We start from the raw sequence: 26826 nt of genomic DNA, 5'->3' as shown, positions 1-26826 counted from the left end.
TCTGAACACTTTCATGTGTTCTGCATCTTTCGTGGTGATATTGTAGCGTGTAGTTGCGTGTCCTACATAAGCGTAAATAGGAATGTAATGAAACCTCTTAACACGTTATGTTCTGTTCTTCTGTCTTCTCCTTCAGTCAATTTTTAGGACCCTATGTGGCCCGCGAGCCAAACACTTTGCCCACCCCTGTTCCACACTAAATAATACCACAGTTATAAACACCTGGCTCAGACTGATGTGTGTCACTCTGAACTGAGATCTACACTTTTATCTGAATCGGCTCTGGCTGACAGAGATCTGGACCTGTCAGAACATTCAGACAAATTCTCCAGGCTGATTGATCAACCAGGGGAACAAGCCGAGAGATCAAAGTTTAGTTGGAATAAAAGTACAGACATCTGTCCCTCCCCACGTGCACAGTGTTTCTGTCACGGGGCTGTGAGTCTCTTCACCCGGCTCTTGTTCGCCAGTTTTCTGTCTGCACATTCCCAGTACACCCATACCATTAAATTCATCTTGGTGGGCCCCATACTACATGTGAAAAATGCACATTACACATTTGTGAGGGGCCCCTCTCTGCACTGGACCCTCTGGAAACAGCTGCCTTTACCCCCCCAGTCCATCGCCTCTGCCCAAAAGAGCACTCATCTCAGGCCATAGTCACTTTTGTGGTGCTTGATGATGGCTCTGAAAAGTCCATCATCCTTTCACAGGAAGAACAGCTACAACTCACCAAGCGGCCTCAAACTCGAGGGGGCTACAGCACAGGCCCAAATGTGGTCTGAGGTGGACTGGCCCACCCGGCATTTGCCCGGTCGTACAGATTGCCATTCTGAGTTTGCCTTTAATAATCTGTATAAGACTAGACTGGTCTCTATAGGGTCAGAGATCAGGTCTCATCAGTCCTGTCTCCAAACACTGAAACACCTTTGGCACAGAAATACATTTCCAAATGTCAGCGAGAAGAATGTATCTTTTTCCAAGCAGGACCAGCGCTCACCCTTTACAGACCACCTTTCTCGACACAAATGCACAAAATGCTTCCATTCAGTCAAGTGCATGTTTTTCAAAAACAAAAATGTCACTAACTTAACAAAAATAAGCCTGAAACAATTAAACACTAACGCAGCAGAAATAAAATTCATGTTAAGAAATGACACTGGAATCAAAAAGTCTGTTGACATTTTTTTAACTTTTAAACACAAATGCACCAAGATAAAAAAAAACAACAACAGTGTAATCAGTGGGAAAAGCACATTTATAAAACAAAATAAAAAACAAAATCAGTCACATGAATGAGAGTGAAACATGTGAAACATGAGGCTGAATCAGGACACAGTTTCCAGACTGTTTATATCATCACTTATTTTTAATTCACAATCATGTTATTCACAGTTGGATATTGCTGCAACATTCACATTTAGACAAGCTTGCCTACATAGACAAGAGACTTATAAAGATTTATTTAGTCTTCACTGTATTATAATTTAATACTGATAATGTTAAAGTGTCTGCACTGAACTGTGCATTGGACTCAGACTCTACTAAAATAAATGTGTTTAATAATAATAAAAGTGTTTAGACTCGTGCTCTGCCCTCGTAAAACGGGATCCAGAGGAGTTCACTTTTCAACTTTTTCTGCACAGAATCATAGATCTTGTGCATCGAGTCGATCTCTGACCTCCACAGAGCGGCTCTGGCTCTGATGGACTTTGAGGCGTGAGTGTCAGCGACTCTCTGCAGATCTGTGACAAACACATCCACACCAGTGAAAAGTACATCTAGAGAAATGAACGCACCTCTAGCAGCTTTGCCAGTGGTCACTGCACCATCGGCGTTTGCTTTATTCAGCTCTGCAATCTTTTCCATTACACTATCGGCTTTAACACCAGCTGCTAAATCATCGATCCTGAGATTCTGGGCTCTGAAATTTTCTTGGATATTCTTAAAATGTTGTTTGATGACGTCATCCAGACACTTCTGCAGAGACTCCACATCTTCCACAAACTTTTCAAAAGTCGTTTCAGTCGTTTTCGTCTGCTCACTGTTGACTACGGTGACCACAGTGTGTGTTCCTGAAAAAACTCCAAGTCCAGCTCCAGCCCCAATCAGACCCACAGACGCCCCAAATGTGACAGGGATCAGAGCCAAACCCACGATGGACAGTGCCCCTCCCAGCAGCCCCACCGAACTGCCCACCACACTGGAGATCTGTACCACTTTCGTCATGTTGTCTGACTTCACTGCACAGATCTCTACATCCTCCAGAAACTGCAGCATCTTCTTCTTCCTCTGTCTGAACTCGTCCATGAAGGTTCTGTGTTTGTCCTGGAACAAGAACACTGTCCTGAAGTGTTTGTCATCCCTGGAACAAAACATGTAAACTGTAAAATTTAAACTGTACACAGGTTTGAAAGACGATATTTGCAATTATGTGGGACTCAAGATCCATGGGACTTGGACTGGACTCACACTGGGAGACCTGAGGCCTCGACTCTAACTCGTCCAAAGTGACTTGGACTTGGCTTGGACTGATCAATGTAAATCAAACCTGCTCTGCTGTAGCTGAAGCTTAACATGTTGAACTGGGCATGTGAACATGTTGTGTGTGTTGTACCTGATTTCTTGGAGCAGATTCAAGTGAAGAAACATCTGCTCAATGTCACCTTCAGATACTCCTGACAGATCCACATCAACTGAATTACTGTCCAAACACAAATCTGTCAGGGATTCTTGTCTGAGGAAACCACAGATGTGTTTGATGTTTGTGATGTACTGTTTTAGCTGAACCTTCATCACTTCCAGATTCTCCAGTTTGGGGCTGAAGAAAGCTGCATTGTCTCGTTTGAACGAGAGAAGCAAAGGACTGATGAGCTGACAGACAGATATGATCCTCTTCACTGACTCCAGATCAGTTTCTTCAGACAGCAGTTCAACCAGGTTCTGGTCAAACACATGAGCTGAAGTCACTGCTAACTTCTCCACTGCCTCCAGAAAGATCTGCATCTCCTTCAGACCCCTCAGAGTCGGCTCCAGTCCCTCCTTCAGACCAGCCTCATCTCTGTAGCCGCTCTCTGGGTCCTTTTCTGCTCTTCTCATTTTCTCTGACTCCTCCTCTCTTTTCTTTACCCAGTCAGAGCTTCTGTTGATGAAGTCTGTCACTGTGTGAACGTCAGAGAAGATAACAGAGACGTACTGTCTCAAAGACAGATTCAGTTCATCCCTGAAGAACATAAACACATTAAATCATTATGACTTTGATGAACTTTAACCTTTATATTAAGACCCTGGTTAAACTAACAATAAACTGTAACAGAAACAACAACTGTGAGCAGTTTGAATGAGCTTAAAGTGACAAACATTTCCCTGCCCCATTTTTCTCCAGAGAGTGAGGCTCATGTTGGTGGAGACACTCAGACTTTGTTCTGGGGAAACCCTGGCCCCTCCCGGACCAGCTCAGAGCTCTGCCAGGCCGGAGGAGCTCTGTGCTCACGCCCACTGCTGCAGGCGCATGGTTTGGAAGCCGGAAGGAGGAAACTGTTTATCTAAAGCTTCCGAGACCTGAAAATCAGGCTTGACGAGAAAGTTTGGTCAGGGTTGCTGAGAGTTTGTTGACATAAATGCCTCTTGTAATGTAGTGCAAATACGTGCTCAAAAATTAAAATTCAAAAAATAAATTAAGCCAAGAGCAGAAGCAGCTCCACCAGACCCACGTACCACAGTTTGAGAACCACTCGTCCATAATTCAAAGCTGCTGTTTCAGATATTTTTAGTAGGTGCCATATACAACAGTTACTTTTTGTAAACATTTGAGAAGTACATTTCAAAAAGACAGTAATAATAGTAGTAGTAGTAGTAATAAGTGCTCAGGCTCACACTGTTCCCCCTCACTGTATTTATATCTGATCAGTATTTACACTAAGAAATAATGAAAGGATCCACAGTACCTCGAGTCAGACATGTCGGCATCTCTCGTCATTCTGCTTCTGGCTCCTCTCAGGTGTCACTTGAAGCACGTGTGTGGGCGGGGCTTTCATCATGACACTTTCAATTCCCCTGATTTTTTATTTTTTTTGTCTTTTAAAGCGTCACATTCTGAAAAGGACAGGCTTTTGGATTTTACCTACATGGTCAAACTTAAAAGAGCTTATCTGATTTATGAGGTCCTACACTCCCTCGCACCACCACCGCGAAAGCAGAACATCAGACGCAAAAATGTTTCAGAAAGGACCACGCGAGCCAGGACCAGGACCAGACTTGACCTGGACAGACCCACAGACGGACCAACAAATGTTTTATCTGTCCAAGGTGGAAATCTGTGGAACAGTCTCCACTAACACTGAGAGAGAGAGTCCCATGTACAGCTCTTTAAAAGCTCTACTGAAAAACTGGTTATTATTGCACAATGACTGGACTGTGCAATAATTTGGAGTGTGCAATACTGGGAACAGTGTAATAGGTGGAGTGTGCAATACTGGGGAATGTGTAACGAATAAAGTGTGCAATAATGGGAACTGTGCAATGAGTTAAGTGTGCAATAATGGGAACTGTGCAATGAGTTAAGTGTGCAATAATGGGAACTGTGCAATGAGTTAAGTGTGCAATACTGGGAAATGTGTAATGCGTTTAATGTGCAATAATGGGAACTGTGCAATAAGTGGACTGTGCAATAATGGGAACTGTAATAAATGGAGTGTGCAATACTGGGAAATGTGTAACGAATAAAGTGTGCAATAATGGGAACTGTGCAATGAGTTAAGTGTGCAATAATGGGAACTGTGCAATGAGTGGAGTGTGCAATAATGGGAACTGTGTAATGCGTTTAATGTGCAATACTGGGAACTGTGCAATAAGTGGACTGTGCAATAATGGGAACTGTAATAATGGAGTGTGCAATAATGGGAACTGTGTAATAACTGAAGTGTGCAATATTTTATTGTTGGACCCCCAGTGATCCCAGCCCTTTGGGACAACAGATGGAAATGAGCCTTAGGTGACAATCCGGTGAGTTTACATTCATGTTGTGTCATGTTTGTTCATTAATATGCTCTGATCTGATCAAATAAATAAATAAATAATAAAGTATAGTCAAATTTTCTTTGTGTTTTGATCGTTTTTAATCAGATTTTTTTGTATTTAACCTAAACAAATGACAATTTATGTCTCTCTTTACTGTTGGCAGGGATTAAATTGGTCAAAAATAGAGACACCTGGGACATTTCTTGTGTAAAACTGGGACAAATCACTGGTTTTATATAAATTTGCTGGGACGGGGGACACAGGACTCAAAACTGGGAGGTGTGAGGTGTTCCTGCAGCGGATGAGTAGAGTCCTGTTCTGTGGAGAGTGCAGTGCGTCTAGTGGCCCTGCTGCTGTTAAGATCTCAAAGACTGGGTGTGGGGAGTGTCTGTCTCTGCAGAACACTTACCGTCCTGCTCTGTGTCTGTTGTTACTGTCTGTTGCTGCGTTATTTATTACAATCTCAATAAACAAGACAAACAAGGTAAAAATACAATTAAAAGAAGACAAAATAAAAGCCAGAGACTCCCTTTATAAGCTGGAGTTTTTAATAAATAAACTGGATGGATATAAATTCCTGAAAATAAAACAAGCAACATTCAATTGGCTTTTTTACAAACACAAAGGCAAATTGTGAGGTGATTCAACTTTTGTAAACCTGAAATTTAAAATTCAAAACAAATAAAACTGCTCAGTCCTTCTCTTGTCTCCTCTGTTTCCGATGTCCTTATCTCCTACCTCCTTTCCTTTATCGTTCTTCATTATCAAATGCAGATTGTGAAAACTGCAAAAATATTTAAAGAGGGGGTATTAACTGCTAACACGTCACATAGTCAGATCCCCATGTTATATTTTATTTGAAAATGCTATATTTTCACACATTTAATAGGTTTTCAATTTAGTTTTTGATGGTCTGTGTCTCTCCTCCCTTTCCTCCCCTTGCTAAGTTACTCCCCCTTCAGAGCGCTGTCACAACTCAATCAGTGTGCATCCCACTAATGAAACTACAGCAAATCACGTCAGTTTTGTGTCATGTTTTTGTATATTTATGGAGACTTGTCGTGTGGGAACGTGGGCGACGTAGGTCCTGACGTAGGACTCGTACGTCTAAAGGGCGAAGTACAGTTCTGCGTCGACTCAATGCGCCCTGCCGCCATCGCCTCAGCAGAACACCCCTCTGTCATATTCAGTCTGAGTTGTGTCCTTTTTAAGTCCGACAGAAGCTGAATCGCGTCAGCACAAGCAGTGAGCTGTTTTTTTGAATGCAGAGTTTATGCAAATGAGCCATGCGGTTTAAAGTTTTATTTCTGTAAAACGTAAACAAATGTGCTCAAAGCTGCACTAAACACATTAGATAGAAAGGACCAATCACAGGCCTTATCGTCTGCATCGCTTCCCCTGCTTTCTGCGTCGTTTCAACGCATAGTTAGAAAATTCCCGAGGTGCAAGTCGGTCGACGCAGACGCTCTGCGTAGGGGTTCATGTTGACGCAGACTCTCCACGTCGTGGTGCAGACGATTTGACGCTGGACTGTAAATTGGCCTTAACTCATTCGACTGGGTCGAGACCCTCAGGTGGGTCGCAAGAGATTTTTTTCTCCTTGTCATGATCTGCATATAGATCTGTGATGTACAGTTCTGACACATGAGGGAGGGAGTCAGGGAATATCTGCTCTGAACGAGTGTTTCTGCAACTAAAGTTGAGAAATGTTGCTTGGTTTGTCCAAAAAGAATATGATAAATCAGCAAAGTGCACTTCAGGTTCAATTACTGAGTAATTTTAACTGTTCAGTGACACGATCACTCAGTCAACAATAAAATATTCTCATAAATGTTCAATAATGGTCAAATCCACCTTTATTTTGTGATTTATGAATAATGTCTATTGACTTGGGTCGCGAAGGTTTGTGACTTTTAAAATATGGGTCCCCAGAAAAAAACTTTGAGAAACACTGATCAAACTGTAATAAGGGTTTGAATAGGGCCCGAGAGAGATCACTAGATTACTCAAACATGCCTGGATGACTCTAAACCCTCTTCAGGCGTGTTTTCGATACGGGAGAAACCTCCAAATACCCCCTCTTTAAACATCAACTGACTTATAGGTGAAGTCATCAAGTCTCAGTCGTTCTTCTTTTCCTTTTTCCTTCACTCCTCTTTTCTTCGTTTCTTTGTATAAACACTGATATTAACTTGTGGCACTAGGATACACTGGATTTCTGCGAGTGGTTTACTGTTCGGTAAAAGGCATAAAAGGCTAAAAACATCAAAATAAAGCTGTGACCAAAAAACATTCAAATATTTAAAGACAAAATCAGTGCAAAACTCGAGTGTTTGATCGTGACGAGAGGAGAGTGAAGCAGGTTTAAAACGGTGCCTGTGTGACTGGTCCTGGTCCTGGTCTGAGCCCAGTTTAGTCCTGGTGTAAACTTTTGATCTTGGTCTAAATCCTGTCCTTGTCTAGGTCTAGTCTTGGTCTAATCCAGTTCTAGTCCTGACATAACCCTATTTTTAGTAATGGTCTAATCCCAGTTTTTAATCGCTGGTCTAGTCCTGGTCTAATCCTGTCCTAGTCATGTTCTAGTCCTAGTTTTTAAGTCCTGATGTAGTCCTGTTTTAAGTCCTGTTTTAGTCCTGTCCTAATCCTGCTCTAGTCCTTGTCTAGTCCTTTCCTAATCCTGTCCTGTTCTAGTTTTTAAATCCTGCTGTAGTCCTGTTTTTAAATCCTGTCCTAGTCCTGGTCTAGTCCCACTCTAGTCCTGCTCTAATCCCGATCTAGTCCCAGTCTAGTCCCACTCTAGTCCTGTTCTAGTCCCACTCTAATCCCGTTTTAGTTCTGTTCTAGTCCCGCTCTAGTTCTGCTCTGGTCCTGGTCTAGTCTTGCTCTAGTCCCAGTTTACTTCTTTTCTAGTCCTACTCTAGTACCACTCTATTCCCCCTCTAGTCCTGCTCTAGTCCTGGTCTAGTCTCGCTCTAGTCTCGCTCTAGTCTCGCTCTAGTCCCGCTCTAGTCCCGCTTTAGTTCTGTTCTAGTCCCGCTCTAGTTCTGCTCTAGTCCCGGTCTAATCCTGCTCTAGTCCTAGTCTAATCCTGCTCTAGTCCTGCTCTAGTCCTACTCTAATCCTGCTCTAGTCCCACTCTAGTCCCGCTCTAGTTCTGCTCCAGTCCTGGTCTAATCCTGCTCTAGTCCCACTTTAGTCCCGCTCTAGTCCTGCTCTAGTCCCACTCTAGTCCCGCTCTAGTTCTGCTCTAGTTCTGGTCTAATTCTGCTCTAGTCCCCCTCTAGTCCTGCTCTAGTCCCATTTTTGTCCCACTTTAGTCCTGCTCTAGTCCCACTTTAGTCCCGCTCTAGTCCTGTCTTAATCCTCTTCTAGTCCTGCTCTAGTTCCAGTTTACTCATGCTCTAGTCCCCCTTTAGTCCCGCTCTAACTCCACTCTAGTCCCACTCTAGTCCTGCTCTAGTCCCGCTCTAGTCCCGATCTAATCCTGCTCTAGTCCCGCTCTAGTCCCGCTCTAATCCTGCTCTAGTCCTGCTCTAGTCCCGCTCTAGTCCTGCTCTAGTCCCGCTCTAGTCCCGATCTAATCCTGCTCTAGTTCTGTTGTGAGTTTTGGTTTTATAATACTGCATATTTTCAACAACTCCACTAAGAAATCCTAAACTACGAGCATATTTTTGTTTTGTATATTTTTATAAGCGACGGAACGTTCTTTTAGTCAGATCAAAACATGTACTACAAATCTTTTCTGGTGCAGTGCCCGTCAATTTTTCAAGTTTTTTTCCCCCCAAAGGAGACGTTAAAATTTTGTTTAAAAAAAACTAAAATTTCTATCATCACGGAGCCCAAACTAAACCAAGTTACAGGTCAGATCTTTATTTTTTTGATCTGTAAATCCACTTGTAGTATAATAAATGTAGAAAAACAAACTTGTGACGGACGCTTTACCAGAAAAGTTACACAATGCACCTTTAAATGAACCTGCTTAACTCCCTCAGTGTGTGTCTAATACTAATATTGTCTCGTGTGGTTTACGTGTGAGTAGTGTGGTCGTATAAATGAGGTACATGCAGGTCCGTTCTCTTCACAATATTCAAGTTTGTCTTAAATAAATACAGGTTAATGCGGAGTAAATGTAAGAAAAGGTTATAGTCCTTAAGATCGGACGTCGCACACATCTCGGGGTTTTCGCTGCTGGATTCGATGGTGTAAAGTGAGTTAGATCGACACTGACTGGCCACGCGTTAGGTACACGAGCTCAGGTTTGCAGGAGGGCGAAGACCGAGAAAACAAGCGACGAATCAGATCGTACTTTTGCATAATATCAGACGTGTGCTGGAGCGTGAATGGACGGATAATTAAGCATAAAACTGAATTAAAAACATCTAATGCCGTATTTTTCGGACTGTAAGTGGCACTTTTTTCATGGTTTGGGTGTTTCCTGTGACTTATTCTCCAGTGCGACTTGTATAAAATGTTTTTCGTGAAGTGTGGAGAGGTTCTAGTCTTGTGTGTGAGTATCTGCTGCTCCTGTTCCTCCTGTACCACTGTCACTTCACTCTACTGCACATGTCTCCTGCAGAAAGAGCCTCTGTCCTGTCTGTATCATGTCAGTCGATCGCACCGTTACAAACTTATAAAGACGACTGAGAAGACTGAACTGAAATGCCCCCAAAAAAAAAATCTGATTTTGCAGATTACAAACTGCAAGTCGTGAAATCTGCAGCTGAAAACGATAATCAAGCAGCAGAAAGAAAGTTTGGAGTGAAAGGTCGCACGGGTCACGGGGGCAGCAGTCTAAGCAGAGACTCCCAGACTTCCTTCACCCCAGACACGTCCTCCAGCTCCTCCGGGGGGACCCCGAGGTGTTCCCAGGCCAGCCCAGAGACATAGTCCCTCCAGTGTGTCCTGGGTCTTCCCCGGGGCCTCCTCCTGGTGGGACATGCCCAGAACACCTCCCGAGGGAGACGTCCAGGAGGCATCAGAACAGATGCCCGAGCCTCAACTGGCTCCTCTCGACGTGGAGGAGCAGCGGCTCTACTCCGAGCTCCTCCCGTGTGACTGAGCTCCTCACTCTATCTCTAAGGGAGCCCCAGACACCCTGCGGAGGAAACTCATTTCGAGCGCTTGTATCCACAATCTCGTCCTTTCGGTCACTACCCAGAGCTCATGACCAGAGGTGAGAGTAGGAACGAAGACTGAGCGGTAAATTGAGAGGTAAATCCTGGTAAATCCCTCTTCACCACAACGGTCCGATACAGTGACCGCACCACTGCCGACACTGCACCGATCCGCCTGTCCTGGTCTCCTGGCTCCTGATTTTATCAAATAAATTTCCCCCCAAAAAGTGCCACTTATATATGTTTTTTCTTCTTCATGACATATTTTTTGGCTGGTGTGACTTATACTCCAGAGCAACTTATAGTCTGAAAAATACGGTAACCTGATCATGTTAACATAATATTACACGTAGTTGCTGATTATGGCATTTTGTCTCATTCGGTGAAGCTCCTGTGTGCTTAAAGACGCTTGTACCTGATTTTTACTGTCTTAACCCTTGTGCCGTCCTCAGAGGGATACAGAGGGGTACAAATGTGACCGGGTCAAATGGACCCATAGATCTATGGGTCCATTTGACCCGGTCACATAACAGCCATGTGACTTGGCCTTATATTGTCTCTGTTGTTTGTGTGCCTTGTGGTATTTATGCTCTTTATTTATTTGGAAGCTGTTTTAACCTCAGAGGGTTATATTATATCTGTACATTTGTACGTCTCTGTATCCCTTTGAGGAAAGCACAAGGGCTAAAAACATGAAAAAAGTAATTTTCATTTACAATTTGCAGAGGTTAAAATGTATTCCTCGCTTAAACCTTAACTGTTATAGTATCCAAATCCAAATCCACTTTTTTCTACAGCACATTTTACATGCAAAGCCGTTTCCAAAGTGCTGCACAGAAATCATAACATGAAGAGAACAAAAAGCCATATTTTTATAAGTGGCACTTTTTTCATGGTTTCATGGTGTTTCTTGCGACTTATAATCAGGAGCAATTTCTATATTAACACTTTCACACAGAAGCCGCGAGAGCCTCTAGTCTTGATTTAAAGTCTGGAGCGACTTATTGTCCGGAAAATACGGTAATCTGTGCATATATTCGCCACATCGTTTAAGACGCAGGGTTCAAAGTGTGAGAAAAAAGGAGCACCTTATAATTCAGAAAACACGGTAAATAGTTCACAGCGGAATTTGCTCAAATATGTGGACAAAAAAATCAGGTACAGGCACTTTAACGAGCAGGAAACGAAAAACTAAAAGCTATATCGTTAAAATACAACTACATAAAAATATAATAATAATAATTACGATGTGATTTCTGTTGGCGTTGGTCGGTCATTTCTCCGAGTGTTGTACCTAAAATCGTGGCCAGTTATTGTCTGCAGCAGTGACAGAATGATTCTTTATTTCTTTACACGGATATAACCAGCAGATATTTACCCATAAACCCCTGCTCTCTTTGTTTCGTGTCCTTCTGAGCCCCTCCTGTTTTGCTGTAGTTAAAGTGTTGTACCACAGTCTCTCTAGCGCCCCCTGTGTCCTGCGCCGCGGTCAGTCTCGGGTCTCGGGTCTCAGGGCAGCAGTCTCTCCAGCTCCTCGTCGCTCAGCTCGTTCACGGAGACGATGTGATCCAGGTGGGACAGATATTTGTCCGGGTCGGTCATGAAGTGCGGGATTCTGGTGCGCGAGAGGACGGCCAGAGAACGCAGCCGCTCCACGTCCTCGAAAGACACCTGCGGACACACGGACAACAGTTAAAGGTCCCATCTCATGCAAAATAACTCTTTTTCACATTGTATCTTCTGCACATAAACAAGCACAATTTGGGTTTTGGAACATCCATTACACAATAGTTATGAAATCTTACTGATTGGTGGCAGAAATACGCTGCAATTTGTTAAAAAAAACACCAAATCAATCTAATAACCACTTCAGAGACAAATACAAGGCCCACCCATCACACTTAGAAGGTAGAAAGCTCTGAAAAGTTAATTTTGCATGAGATGGGCCCTTTAAACGACCCGATGAACCTGATTTTTCCCATGTATCTGAGCAAAAATATCTAGTAATAAATATCTAGTATATATATTTTTTAGATTCTTTGTCAAGTTAAAAAGCCCAGCCCCTCTGCTCCTGGTCTTCACCTCCACTCCTGAGTCCATTCACTTCTCCTCCCCTTCTCCCTTTCATTAGTTTATTAGTTTATTCCTAGTCTGGCCAGCAGATGGCGCCAGAGAACACAGGTGAGCCGGTGCGTCTGCTGCTGCACTAATTTAATTTGGTCCAGGTGCACAGGCAGATAAACCAAACCAGGAATGTGAAGGGAAAACACAGAGACACTAACGGTGAGTAAATTTACCTGCAAAATTTGTTTTTAAGTTGAGTTAAAGCAGTAAAATGGTGTTAAAACCCATATAAAAGTAATCTGTCTTAATTTAGATGCAAGATTAACATTCTGTTTAATTTAAGTAAGTACAGTGAGAAGCCTTAATGAGATTTAAATGCAGTTGGCTGATTTATTTTATGAAATTCCCCAATTTAAGTTAAAAAGTAAATTGGTGAGTAAATTCAATGTAAGTTCCTAAAATGTTAAATAAAGCTAAATTGAATAACTAAATCATTTGATTGATAAATTGTTTAAATATAATCTGATTTAAGATAAATGTTGTAAAATGTACTAAGTTAAAGTAGCACTAATTTAAAAATGTATATTATTTAGCAATTAAAAAACAATTTATTAATTCATTAAAATTGAATTGAAATTGTCTTAAAATAATAAAATATTACATTTATTTCATATAATTAGTCATTTAAAATTGCATAAAAAATAAATAGATTTTTAAAAAATGTATTGGTAAAATGATACATTGGTTAAAATTGTAGCTATTTAAGCTCATGTGTAAAAGGTACATTAGAAATAAATATTATAATAAATATTATATATAAATAATACATATTATAATTGAAGTATATTAATTCAAATTCAAATGGATTAAATTACTAATGAACTGGTAAAATGTAAGTTTAATTTAATTATTAAGCATATTTGTTTACTTTAAAGGTTTTCTAACTACTACTGCTACTACTACAAATACTACTACCACCACCACTGCGGAAGAAACTAAACAATTTCAATAAAAATCTTCAAGCTGAGTTGAGCCTTGTGTCTGTTTTCTTGGTTTTTCAAGTTGGACCTGCATTCTTTAATTAAAGACATGTCTTGAGTCTTTATTTCTATGTAAAATGAATATTCTGTTTAATATAAATATAGTGGTGAAGCAAGTGAAGCTTCATGAAGAACGGAGACTTTTCTAAATTGTGCCAAAAAAAAAGATTCAAAGCTTCAAAACTTCAGTGATGGTGACATCTGGTGGACAAATGTAGCCATAACAACGTCTAAAGAGCTCGACTGACGCACTGGATCTGTTTCAGTCTCATGAAAAGTCTGTGGTCATTCAAGGGTCTTGTTCTTTCAGACCAAATTATGATTATATTATGATTACAATAAAATATGCAGACGCTCTCCTCATACTCTAAAACACATCCCAGATTAACACAAAGAATTAATGCAAATTATATTAAGGGTTAAATGTTGGTTAAAGTTTTATTTAAAGCTTTGTGTTTATTTAAAAACTACTAAAAGTCCCTAACAGGATTAGAGATCCTTCCTACTTTGCAAATGATCATGGTGTTTGAATTCAAAAACATTCTTTTTGTGTGTTAAACATTTTTAAGGAAAAACCTTTAAAGGTACTGGTTTGTCATTTGGGGACTTGTATGGTTGATTTGAAATGATTATTCACAGGAGAAGACAAGTTATTTGTCTTCACATTGCTCTGCATTAAACCTTATTTGGGTGTATGACATCAAAATTATCCCAAACTACAGAACGTCGCTTATTGGTGTTACTCGCCATGAAACTTGCCAAAATACTCACTCTCCAAATCTCTATCTCCTCACAGCCCCATTTTGAAGCCTAATGATGCACCTTATATTCTTCTAGAGCTGTTATGGCCCCAAACTACTCAGATCTGTCAAACCTGTTCAACATTTTTGAAGCAACGAAGGACAAAGCGAAACAGAGATGATGTTTGAAGCTTCGAACGTCATCGGTCACGTGACTCTGGTGTTTTGATACAAGCTCCGACACAGCGTTTTGAATCACTTCACTTCAGGAAGAGCGACACAAACTCCAAAGCCTCGGTGTCATTTGTCCATCACTGCTCATACAGTGAGAAGTCTTAGTTTGATTTAAATGCAATGGGCTGAATTATTTAATGAAATGTCCAAATTTAAGTTGATAAATTGCATTTAAATTAATTAATCTACTTAAGTTCTTAAAATGTTAAAAGATAAATTGAATTATTTGATAGTTTAAATATAATCAGATTTATGATAAATGGTGTAAAATGTCAAGTAAAATAGCACCAGTTTTAAAAAGTGTATATTATTTAGCAATTAAAAGATATGTATTTATTAATTAAAATTCTATATAAAATAATAAATATTGCATTTATTTCATATCTCGTCATTTAAAACTGTATAAAAAATAAGGTATATTTAAGATTAAAAATGGTCTGGCCTTCAAAACAAATAATTTCTCCTTTCTGCTCATACAAACCTCCCAAATACTGTCTTTATTTATTACAAACAGAGTCAAACAAATTAACCTAAAACCGTTAATAATAATCTGTACCTTTCCCAGAGCCGTGAGCAGCTGGAAGTCGATGTTTCTTCGATGTCTCAGGATCCTCAGAATCCCGTCCAGATAAACCTGGTCTTTACTGAAGCAGCCTGGAAATAACAAAACAAGATAATATTAGCATGTTTTATTTTATTTTACATTTGTATTTGATTTATTTAATTAGTGAGGTCTTCACTACAACACTGCTGCTTTGTGACGTAAGCGTGATTAGAGTTTATATTAGTGTTTCTGGTGTTGCTGACCTGGTTTGGAGGTGTCGGTCTGCCCCCTCTTGGCCCGGAGGCAGTACTCCCAGCGCACCTCGGGGCTGCTCACAAACCTCTGGATGTGGTGGAAGAGCTGAGTGAAGCTCATGTGGGAGGCGTGGTGCACGGTGTAGTAGAGCAGAGCGGCTCTCCAGAGGAAGGGCTGTTTCCGGAGCAGGACGCTGTGCAGAGACGCCAGGCCCTCCTCCGTGGGGTTGGCTCCTCTCAGACCCAGAGCCTTCCGCTGGTCTGAGGACGACCACGGCTGCAGGTTGTTGTTCACCCCGCGCAGGTAATGTGTGCCTGAGGAGACGGACGTTTAGAGGAATATTTGACTGTACAGATGAATCTTTCTAAATGAACAGTGTCTGTGTTTGTACCGATCTCATGGCGGAGCATCCCCTCGAGCCAGTGCTGCCGCGCCCCCGCCAGGTTTATGGTCAAAGTGGGACGGCAGTTTTCTATCACCATCACCGCCTGAGACAGGAGCTCATCTGACAGACGGACTACCACCTGAAAGAAAGCGAGAAAGAGAAAAGAGGAGAGAGGCATAAGGGAGGGGGAGGAGAGAGAAGGAAAGCACCATCACAACTTGAGACAGGAGCTGTGAGAGATGAACTACCACCTGAAAGAAGAGAGGAGAGGAGAGAGGGATGAGAAAGGAGAGAGGGCACCATCACCATCTGAGACAGGAGCTCATCTGTTAAACAAACAACCTGAAAAGGAGGAGAGGGAGAGAGAGTCGAGACAAGAGTGTAACATAGAGAGGAGAGACAGAGAGAGGGTCCAGAGAGGTGGACAACCACCTGAACTAACCAGTTGGTTAAATGGGCGATTGAGGTGATTGTTCATCCTCAGAGCCGCCTGGACTCTCTGTACTCAAGACACTTACAGACGATGTGCCAGAGTATTCTAAAAGACGTACAACATCCACTAAACTCAGAGTTTCAGCTGCTTCCCTCTGGTCTGAGGCTTTTAGTCCCAAATCTAGAAAAAATTGTTTTAAATGGAGCTTCGTTCCAGCTGCTATCGTATGGAACAAAACCATTCTGCACTGGAGCTCTGTAACACTTTATTTTGTAATTGTGTTTTTATACGTGTTTATTGTTCATAATGTGGATGAATGAAATGTGAAATGTGGAACCTGCCTCTCAAATCCGCGAAACAAATTCACCTACGGGTACGAATAAAGGAACATGACCTAACCTAGCTAAAGGAGGGTGAGCGATAGACCACCACACACAAGCATAAGGTTAAGGTTTTACAGAAGTGTACTATAGATAACCCAGCAGACAAAGGTGTCGTACCTCTCCCACACAGCCCTCCTTCTGCAGGTACTTCCTCACCGCCGCCCACACCTGGCTCTTGGGTAAAATGGCTCCTCCTGTGGCCTCCTCGAAGATTTCATAAGAGCCGTACTTCCTCAGCACACACTCCATGATCCCGACGGCCTGAACAGCAACAGGAGCACAGGTCAAGAAAACCAACGTGATGAATGTAACCATGGTTCTATGAATCCCAGAAGACCACCAGAGGGCAGTGCTCAGAGTATCAAATGACTCCCTTCGTGCATGAACAATCATTCAGTGTTCTCACTATATACATATATACATATTTATTTATCAATGTATATTTCAAATCGATTCAATATGGTTCAATGAAAAATAAAGGCTAAATCCTGGCTGTGATACTAAAAGTCTTTATTAAACCACTTTTTGTGTAAAGTGAATATGAAACACATTTCATCATCAAAACTCAAATATCAAATGTGTCACATCAGCGAGTTTCGTTCCTCTGAACAAGCAAAACTGTAGCTGTAACAAAATAATTTAGTAAAATACACCAAAAAATATACTCTTAGTGACACTGGTTTTGCCCTGATGAAGCTGAAGGGCTGAAGGGCCGAAACGCGTTGCCGTGATTTTAACTTTATCTGCCATGTGGTATTAAAGGCTTTTAATTATTTTGTACTCTTTGAGTGCCTCAGTTTTTTCCTTCTCTTAGCGATATTATCGATACAGCAGCCCACAATATCGATACTGTATCAACATACTAAATGATACGGACATTTCGATATTTTTGCTGACCCCTACTCAACCCCGATTTCTGCTGGTCAGAAGGGATGAAACTGAATTAGTGTGAAAATAATAATTATTATTCAATTCACTATTTAATTATGTAAAGCGTCTTTGGGGACAGAAATGTCTGTGAAAGCGCTATATAAATAAAGACTGACTTACTTAATTCATTCTGTCTTTCATTACAGTCTCACCTGCTGTAAGAACAGGTCCGATCCCACTCTGTATTTCTCCAGTACGGCCGACAGCTCCGCCTCCTCGTACTCAAACTGAGGCTCATATTTAAAACCCGACTCAAAGAAGCGATCCTTCTCCTGCTGCAGGTTCGTGGGTCGCAGCGCCACCAGGAGGCAGGGTCGAGAACTGGACGAGGACTTGGGGATGTGAGGCAGCGACGTGGCCGGACGGATCAACCCCGCCCTGCTCCTCAACCCCGCGTTCACCGACATGGAGCTCTCGCTGCGCCGAATGAACCCGGACTGGGCGAGGCTGGGGCTGGTCTGGCTACGGGACGGGGTCCAAGCTCCGCCCCTCCACGGCGGTCTCAAAGACGCCCGCCGGTCTGAAGCAGAGGCTGGAGAAGGCTCGGACGGACAAGACAACTCCTTCCTCAGAGTCTTTCTAGAGGGAGTTCTCTCGAGAAACTTTGAACTAGTTTGCGGTTTTGTCGGGGACGTCGACGTGGGTTGAGGCACTAAACATGCGTCCGCCATCTTGTTTTGAGGCGTCACAGATAATTCAGCAGCATTTTTGCTCGTGATTACATCCATTTTGTCAACTGAAGGGGTTCTAGGGACAGTCCTCGGTTTTGTTGAAGTTGCCATATTGGTTTTGGGCGATGAAGCACTGTCCTCCTTTTTGTTTTGGGGCGTCACAGACAATTCCGTAGCATTTTTGGCGGGACTTTTTTCGATTGAAGAACACTTTGAAACAGCCTTGGCCATTGAAGAAGCCGTCGCCATCTTGTACTGAGGCATTGAAGACATGTCACTAGTCGATCTTAAAGGCATTTTGTCCTTCGATGGAGATTTTGTTATTGGTTTAGGTTTTGAAGGTAGCGCCATGGCACATTTGGGCAGTGAAGCCTCATCCGCCATCTTGATTAGGGGCGCTCCTGGTCCCGGCAACGCACCGATCGAATATCTAAACGCTTTCTTGTCCATTTTGTCACGGGAGGGCGATTTCGTGATGATTTTTGGTTTTGTTGGAGACTCTGAAACTCTTTTGGGCGTAGAATCGCTACTTTTGACCCTGTTTTGGGACACAGAAAGAGACGCGCCGGTGTTTCTAGTTGGCGTTTTGCTAATTTTCTCAACCGACGGAGATTTCGAAGAGGATTTTACTCTTTCGGTTTTAGCCCTTAAAGAAAATGCATCCGAGTTGTTTAGGGGCAAATCCAAACGATCTGGTTTTGCGATGGTTTCTTTTACAAAACCTTCGGAACCATTTTGATCCACTGACGATAAAAAATTTGTTGCTGACTCTTCATTTTTTGTTTCTTCCGGCCCCAAAGAAGCAGCGTCCAGTTTGTTTTTAATGTCTGTAATTACATTTTGTTCACAATTTAGTGTTAAAGATAATTCCAATTGTCCAGCAGTTGCGATAAATTCTGTGTTGTTTTGATCGGCTGACATTGTGGGCTTGCTCCTCCCATTTTGGGGCAGTGAAGCCGTGGAAGTCATATTGCTTTTGGGCGTCTCAGAAACTTGCTTTGACAATCCGTCGACGTTTTTGCTGTCGATATTGCCCATAGACTTGTATTCAATGATATTTGTTGGCGTCAGTGCGGTTTCCAGTCTATCGTGACAAGTTAGGACCACTCCCATTGCATTTTTAGAATCTGACGCAGTATTTAAGTCACTTTTTGGCGATAATCTAGCTTCAGTTTCGTTTGAAGAAGCCATCTTAAGTCCTTTACTGGTCAGCGAAGAGATTTCCAAGTTGTTTGCGGTCACTGAAGGCATCTCTAGAGCGTTTCTGTCCAACAAAGCTGATTTTTTCACGACTGTGGGTGATATGTTGTAATCCTTGGAAATGTCAGGTAAAAATGTGGGAGATTTTTTGTCATTCTGGGGCATTGAAGGCAACACGGCGGCGTTTTTGTTAACTATAGTAGATTGCAGAACTCCTTCCACGCTGGTGCTGTCGTGGGGTGGACACTGGACCGGCGAAAGTTGCGTTTTCATAGCGTTCTCGGGCGTTTTAAAAGTCTCTAGAATATTTGAATGGTTGGAAACGGGCGCAGCGGGGTGCTGAGGGGTTGAGGGCGACGCCATCTTTGTTTTGGGCACTGAAGTTGAGGACTCCATGTCATGTTGGGGCGTCCTCCTCGAACGCAGATCCGTCCTCTTGAAATGCTCGATGCTGATTGGTGCAGAATCCAGACGCATCACCACTAGAAGGAAAAAAAGTGTAATTAATAAAGTGTAGAAGGGACAGATAATACTCCCTACAACTGTCCAACAACTCACCCTTATGGAACAGATAATACTCCCTACAACTGTACAACAACTCAGCCTTATGTAACAGATAATACTCCCTACAACTGTCCAACAACTCACCCTTATGGAACAGATAATACTCCCTACAACTGTGCAACAACTCACCCAAGGGATTTATGAATTCCACGTATTGTCCTGAATAACTCAAATTTGATGAATTATGCCTTTTATTGTTGTAAATCTATCATTTTGATGCCTGTGCACTCATAAATAAATAATGGTTTAAGTTTTATATTTCACTGTACCTCATCTAAGTCTTGCCATGGTTCTTATGTATCATCTATTTCCTGTGACCGCTAAAATACATAGCTCTCTGGAATTTTTGTTTTGTAAAAGTAGCTCAGCCAGAGAAAAAGTTTGGAGACCCCTGCGATAATGTATCATCACATTAAATGATACGATATATCGATATATCGATATTTCAACACACCCCTACTCCTAATATAGAACTTGTGTCCAAGTTTGCTCCTATAAATGCAGCCACGATGAGCTTCATTTGACTGGAGCGACCGCTGTACAGTCTATTGGAGCAACACACACATCAGACACACAGTGCACCTCTAGTCAGTCTCCTACAAATACAAATTAAAGGTAAACTCTAACCCTGGTAGAGCTGTTGCGGTTAGGGAATTTCTCCTGCGGTGTGGTATAGTGACTCAACGCCGCGGTATGCAGTCATGATATTTCCAGCGGCTCTGAAAACTCTGCTGCACTGATGATGCACTTGTTGCGCAGATGCACATGTCCCTTGGTTGTCGTGTGGACATAGTGTGTGTGTAGTGTGTGTGTTGTGTGTGTGTGTGTGTAGTGTGTGTGTAGTGTGTGTGTAGTGTGTGTGTGTGTAGTGTGTGTGTAGTGTGTGTAGTGTGTGTGTGTGTGTGTAGTGTGTGTGTGTGTGTGTGTAGTGTGTGTGTAGTGTGTGTGTGTGTGTAGTGTGTGTGTGTGTGTAGTGTGTGTGTAGTGTGTGTGTGTGTGTAGTGTGTGTGTGTGTGTAGTGTGTGTGTAGTGTGTGTGTGTGTGTGTAGTGTGTGTGTGTGTGTAGTGTGTGTGTAGTGTGTGTGTGTTGTGTGTGTGTGTAGTGTGTGTAGTGTGTGTGTGTGTATGTGTGTGTAGTGTGTGTAGTGCTGTGTGTAGTGTGTGTGTAGTGTGTGTGTGTAGTGTGTGTGTGTGTGTAGTGTGTGTGTGTGTAGTGTGTGTGTAGTGTGTGTGTAGTGTGTGTAGTGTGTGTGTGTGTGTAGTGTGTGTGTGTGTGTAGTGTGTGTAGTGTGTGTGTAGTGTGTGTGTAGTGTGTGTAGTGTGTGTGTAGTGTGTGTGTGTGTGTGTGTAGTGTGTGTGTGTGTAGTGTGTGTGTAGTGTGTGTGTAGTGTGTGTAGTGTGTGTGTGTAGTGTGTGTGTAGTGTGTGTGTGTGTAGTGTGTGTGTGTGTGTGTAGTGTGTGTGTGTGTGTAGTGTGTGTGTGTGTAGTGTGTGTGTGTGTGTGTGTAGTGTGTGTGTGTGTGTGTGTGTAGTGTGTGTGTAGTGTGTGTGTGTAGTGTGTGTGTGTGTAGTGTGTGTGTAGTGTGTGTGTGTGGTAGTGTGTGTAGTGAGAGAAGTAACATTTGGCTTTGGAACAAGTGTCGCTGCATCTCTCCAGCTCTTACTGTGGCAGCTCAGGTCAGAGTCCTGCACCAGGTCGGGTCAGAGTCCTGCACCAGGTCGGGTCAGAGTCCTGCACCAGGTCGGGTCAGAGTCCTGCACCAGGTCGGGTCAGAGTCCTGCACCAGGTCGGGTACCCGGGGACTTAAGAGAGAGAAAACCCCGAGCACGAGCACGCAGAGCAGGTGTCCGCAATGCGAGATTGGGCGACGGCCGCACTTGCACTTAACTCCGTGCGGCGCGGAGTTCTGCACCGGTCCTTTCGCCTGCGGTCACCAAACGGTCTACGCAGGTGCCCCTTAGTCCTGGGTTAGTCCTGGGTTATCATGGGCATGGGCGGTAACGGGTAGAATGTTACCGGGTCCGGGCGGGTGTCGGTCTCTAAAAATGGACCCGTGCAGGACTCTGGGTCGGGTCACTTTGGTTAAGTACGGTGATCGCGGTGGACCTCTTAGTACTGTGGTGATTCAGTTTTGTGGTTATCGCGACAGCCCTAAACCCTGGTCTAATTAATGAAAGTGTTTTAGCGCTCAGCAACGCCCTGAAAAACATGTATTCTTCTAACAAAAGACCTGTCCTGTAACTTGGATCTGCTCGTCACCAGGCAAAGCACTAACATAAACACTGCCCTGGAGATCACTAACATAGACATTTCCATTTATATAACACAGGCCCAGAGTTGAACATGGAGCACGGAGCGTAATATCAAATTGCTGCATTGTTCTGACAGCGGTTTGTGAAAGCGGATACAGGCGGCTCTATGGACGATAAAAAGAGACAGGAGCAGCGAGCCGTGAACCATGATTTAACTCTGCAGCGCATTCATGTAAAGGTGCACTGTGGAACTTTTCTGGTAGCGGCTCTGTCAAATTCTTCTTTCCGCAGAGATGCTATTGCTTTGTCTGGAATGGTTCCCAATATGTAATTAATATTAATAATAGGGATGTAACAATAACCCAACAATAAATCGAATCACAAGTCTCTTTGCTTAAATGCAGGTTTTACAGTAGCAACAGCTTATAAACATCGTGAACTACATATCCCATGATTCATTTCAGCGCAAACAAGAGAACAAATATGTTTTTTACTTGAATTCTTGGGATTATGACGGAAATAATTCACAACGAAATCTTGTCAAGGCATTTTAAAAGCAAATATTATATCAGCCTCTTCAAAATATCGCAATAAATATCGTACCGTGAGATGCATATCGTGAAAATATTGTACCGTGAGATTTGGATATCGTTACATCCCTAGTATTAAACCTTTCTATCTTCATGTAGAGGCGACTCCACTCACGAGGGGTGTGCAAAAATATTGAAATATCGATATATATCGTATTGTTTAATTTGATGATACAGAACAGATATCGTGGGCTGCTGTATCGATATATCCCCCAGAGTATTTTTAGGTGCATATTACTGAATTATGAGCTACAATTGTGTTGACATTTTCACAGTTTTGATGAGTAAAATAGGTGCTTTACATATTAATTTTGTACTTAGTGGACTTTTAGTATCACAGCCATGATTTAGCCTTTTTTAACTGAGCCGTATCGAATCAATTTGAAATGTATCGTATCAAATCGTATTGAATCAAAAACGTATCGTATCGAGGCCTGTGTATCGAGGTATGTATCGTATCTGCAGCTTCTTAATGATACCCAGCCCTACCGTTTTTCTAGGTTTTTTGGAGCTATAAAACCACCTGTAATTGAATAAAAGTAAAGTAGAGGTGTTTAATGTCACACTGTGGAACATTCCAGGCAGAGCAATGACGTATCCATAGAAACAAGCAGGTGACGGAGCCCCAATGAAAAAGTTACAGACAATAACCTGCAAGATTAAGCACAATTTGAACGGACGCAATTCGCAAATCATAAAAGCGGCAGTTTCCGAAGGGCCATAATTTCCTCCACAAACAACAAAATCCTCTGTCTAATTCTGCATAAAAACCCTGTCGTTTCGATCTGTTCAAACATGTTCTGAAACGTGATCCTCGTTTTAGTTTCAGCTTCGTATCAGCTCGTGTTTCAGTTCAGATTTCAGTCTTTTTGTCAATTCTTCTGGACGTGTTTAAGGTGTGAACTTTGAACTGAATCGTAATACTATAATTAGGGGTGTGCGGAAATAATGAAATATCGATATATCGTATCGTTTAATGTGATGATATAGTATTGCTATCGTGGGCTGCTGTATCGATATATCAAGTTTTTTGGTGTATTTTACTAAATTATTTTGTTTCAGCTACAGTTTTGTTGCTCCTTTAGTGGAAGGAAATTTGTTTATGCGACACATTTGACATTTTCACTGTTTTGACGATTAAAATGTTTGTGTTTCATATGAACTTTGCACAAGAAGTGGTTTAATAAACACTTTTAGTATCACACACATGATTTAGACTTTATTTTTTACTGAACCGTATCAAATAGGGATGTAACAATAACTGAAATATCATTAAGTTCCTTTGCTTAAATGCATTGTTCTTTAGTAGTAACAGTTAAAAACAAAGGGAACTACGTATCCCATGATTCATTTCAGCACAGATAACATGAAGAAATATGTTTTTTACTTGAATTATCATAGTAATAATTCACACCAAAATCTTGTCAAGGTAAAGCAGAAACATGTCCTATCTACAACTATATTTGCCGCTCCAAAATATCGCAATAAATATCGTACCGTGAGATGCATATCGTGATAATATTGTACCGTGAGATTTGGATATTGTTACACCCTTAGTAGTTTGTACTAAATTAAAACCTTGTACCTGTAGTTTAGACCTTTTCAAACATGTTCTGAAATGCATAGGATTCTTGGATTAGTTTGTATGTCTTCTCTCAATTCCCAAAAAATCGTCCAATCCAAATAGCTGCATTAGATTTTAGGATGCAGTTAAATTATACTTGAAATGCAAAATAGAAAGAAATCCGGTATGAGATATAAAAACGGTAATAACTATGGATGTAACGATATCCAAGTCTCATGATACGATATTTTCACGATATACATCTCACGGTACGACATTTATTGTGATATTTTGTGGAGGCTAAACAGGTAAAACTGTTAAAATACCTCGACAAAACTTAATCCAAAGACCTAAGACTTAAAAGTGTTAGAACTGTTATTTTTTTCTTGTCGTCTGCACTGAAATGGAGCAAAGGATCATGGTCTATGTAGTTCCCTCTGTCTTTTAGCTGTTGCTTCACCAGAACTCTTCATTTCTGCAAAGAGACTTACTTGTAATTCGATACATTGTGATGGTCCACGATATTATTGTGAAAACTTTGACCATACGATATCACGATATTTCGATTATTGTTACATCCCTAGTAATAACTACTTTATAACACTATAACACACAGAAGTAGGAGTGTGCAAAAATATAAAAATATCAATATACTGTATAGTTTAATGCGATGATACAGTATCAATATCGTTGGCTGCTGTATCAATATATCGCCAAGAGTGTATTTTACTACATTATTTTGTTACAGCTACAGTTTTGTTGCTCATTTAGTGGAAGGAAACTCGTTTATGCGACAAAGTTTTGATGATTAAAATATTTGTGTTTCATATGAACTTTGCACAAGAAGTGGTTTAACAAACACTTTTAGCAGACATTTTTTTATTGAACCCTGTCAAATTGTTTCGAAATATATCGTATCGAATCGAAAGTGCACTGTATCAAGGTAAGTATCGTATCGTGGCCTATGTATCGAAGTAAGTATCGTATCAGCAACTTCTTAACGATACCCAGCACTAGTTTAGATTTCTTCAAACACGTTCTGAAATGCATACGATTCTTGGATTAGTTTGTATGTTTTCTCTTAAATGCACAGTGAGAGGAATTCTACATTTTAAACAAATATGGCTTTTTTTGTTTGTTTTTTCTCAAAATCGTCCAACCCAAATATCTGCATTAGATTTTAGAATGCAGTTAAATTATACTCGAAATGCAGAATAGAGAGAAACCCAGTATGCAATATTAAAAAAAACAGTAATAACTACTTTATAACACTATAACACATAGAAGAAGGGGTGTGCAAAAATATAAAAATATCGATATATCGTATCGTTTAATGTGATGATACAGTATCAATATCGTGGGCTGCTGTACTGACATGTCGCCAAGAGTGTATTTTACAAAATAATTTTATTACAGCTACAGTTTTGTTGTTTGTTTAGAGGAAGGAAACTCGTTTATGCGACACATTTGAGATTTTCACTGTTTTGATGATTTAAATGTTTGCGTTTCATGTGAACTTTGCACAAGAAGTGCTTTAATAAACACTTTTAGTAGACATTTTTTTATTGAACCGTGTCAAATCGTTTTGAAATATATCGTATCGAATCAAAAGTGCACTGTATCGAGATATGTATCGTATCGTGGCCTGCGTATTGAGGTAAGTATCGTATCGGCAACTTCTTAATGATACCCAGCACTAGTTTAGACTTCTTCAAACATGTTCTGAAATGCATACGATACTAGTATTAGTTCAGATTTCAGTCTTCTCTTAAACGCACAGTGAGAGAAATTCTACATTTTAAACAAATATCGCTTTTTTTTGTTTGTTTTTGGGGTTTTTTCCCCCAAAATCGTCGTGCATTAGATTTTAAGATGCAGTTAAATTATACTCGAAATGCAGAACAGAAAGAAACTCAGTATGCGATATAAAAAAAAACCAATAATAACCACTTTATAACACTATAACACATTGCGGTTAGAAGTCTATAAAAGTGTAATTTGATCCCCAGTGGATTCAAAACGAGCTGAGCAATAAATTAACATTCTGTGCAATATTTCTGGTTTTATATTGCGCTAAAAAATTACCAAAAAAAAAGGCATTTGCTGGATTAAATATCGACATATTCAACAGATATTTTTTCACTATATATTTCTTATTTAATACAATAATTTTATTCAGAAAAAAATATTTATTAACACAAAAAAATACCATAGACTGTCAGCGTTTTAATGACGTGCACACGGGTTCAAATGTTGTTTTATTTATTTATTGGTTGCATAAAAGTCCAGTAAATGCAATAATAAACAATGGGTACTTTCTATTTAAGAACTCCAATGACTTCCCCTGCTTCTGCGCGTTTAACGGTAAAATAAAGCGGTTATTTGTCGGGTTTTCGGGCGGTAAACGCGGCTCTTACCTCCGTGCGGCGGCTGCAGACTTTGTTCCGGGTGTTACGGTGCCATGGCGGGGCTCCGGGGCGGCGTGGACCCGCAGACAGGGCGCTGGGAGCGGGTAACGGGACAGCGCGGGGCCGCGGGGCCGGTGCAGGAAGCGGCGGAGCGGTGTTGGCAGAAATGACGCAGCACGCACGGAGGGGGACGCACGGTGACGACATGACGCAGGCGGAGGCACGTTTTTAAAAAGACACGGACGAAAACAAAACAAACCCGAAAACCGGATTAGTGCTGAAAATTAAACTGCTGCCATTTGGTACGAATCCACACCATGTAAAAAATAAAATAAAATAATAATAATAATAATAATAATAATAATAATAATAATAATAATAATAAGAGCTACACTACGTAATTTTTCTAGTGTGATCCACAAGGGAAATTATAAAA

At 41.3% G+C, this 26826-nt stretch overlaps 2 protein-coding genes across 2 annotated transcripts; both read right to left on the bottom strand.

Moving 5' to 3' along the window:
• Positions 1-1249: 1249 nt before the first annotated feature.
• LOC110174774 (uncharacterized) lies at positions 1250-3970 on the bottom strand. Its single transcript, XM_020940874.2, has 3 exons — positions 3948-3970; positions 2618-3223; positions 1250-2365 (listed from the first exon to the last, which is right to left on the bottom strand). Exons 1-3 carry the CDS (start codon positions 3959-3961, stop codon positions 1579-1581), a joined length of 1407 nt encoding a protein of 468 aa, XP_020796533.2. The 5' UTR covers positions 3962-3970; the 3' UTR covers positions 1250-1578.
• A 1562-nt stretch (positions 3971-5532) lies between these two features.
• Positions 5533-26534, bottom strand: LOC110174776 (mucin-2-like). Its single transcript, XM_020940876.2, has 7 exons — positions 26400-26534; positions 17294-19494; positions 16329-16472; positions 15402-15534; positions 15019-15324; positions 14768-14865; positions 5533-11804 (listed from the first exon to the last, which is right to left on the bottom strand). The coding sequence occupies exons 2-7, from the start codon at positions 19487-19489 to the stop codon at positions 11643-11645; spliced, it is 3039 nt and encodes a 1012-aa protein (XP_020796535.2). The 5' UTR covers positions 19490-19494; positions 26400-26534; the 3' UTR covers positions 5533-11642.
• Positions 26535-26826: the final 292 nt, after the last annotated feature.

This window comes from Boleophthalmus pectinirostris, unplaced genomic scaffold (genome assembly GCF_026225935.1).
Source record: "Boleophthalmus pectinirostris isolate CB_2022bp ecotype Guang Dong unplaced genomic scaffold, ASM2622593v1 HiC_scaffold_19, whole genome shotgun sequence".
Taxonomy (NCBI): domain Eukaryota; kingdom Metazoa; phylum Chordata; class Actinopteri; order Gobiiformes; family Gobiidae; genus Boleophthalmus; species Boleophthalmus pectinirostris.
The sequence above is the reverse complement of the archived record's forward strand: the minus strand, read 5'-3'. Positions and strand labels throughout refer to the sequence as shown.

What these genes read in the sequence shown, in the direction of transcription:
- LOC110174774 (XM_020940874.2), bottom strand. An exon ending in AATCTGCTCCAAGAAATCAG is followed by an intron (nt 2,366 to 2,617) that starts GTACAACACACA and finishes GTTTTGTTCCAG; the next exon opens with GGATGACAAACACTTCAGGA.
- LOC110174776 (XM_020940876.2), bottom strand. Translation starts at nt 19,489, where the DNA reads ATGCGTCTGGATTCTGCACCAATCAGCATCGAGCATTTCAAGAGGACG. An exon ending in AGGAGGGCTGTGTGGGAGAG is followed by an intron (nt 15,535 to 16,328) that starts GTACGACACCTT and finishes GCTTTCTTTCAG; the next exon opens with GTGGTAGTCCGTCTGTCAGA. An exon ending in GACCGACACCTCCAAACCAG is followed by an intron (nt 14,866 to 15,018) that starts GTCAGCAACACC and finishes TGTTATTTCCAG; the next exon opens with GCTGCTTCAGTAAAGACCAG.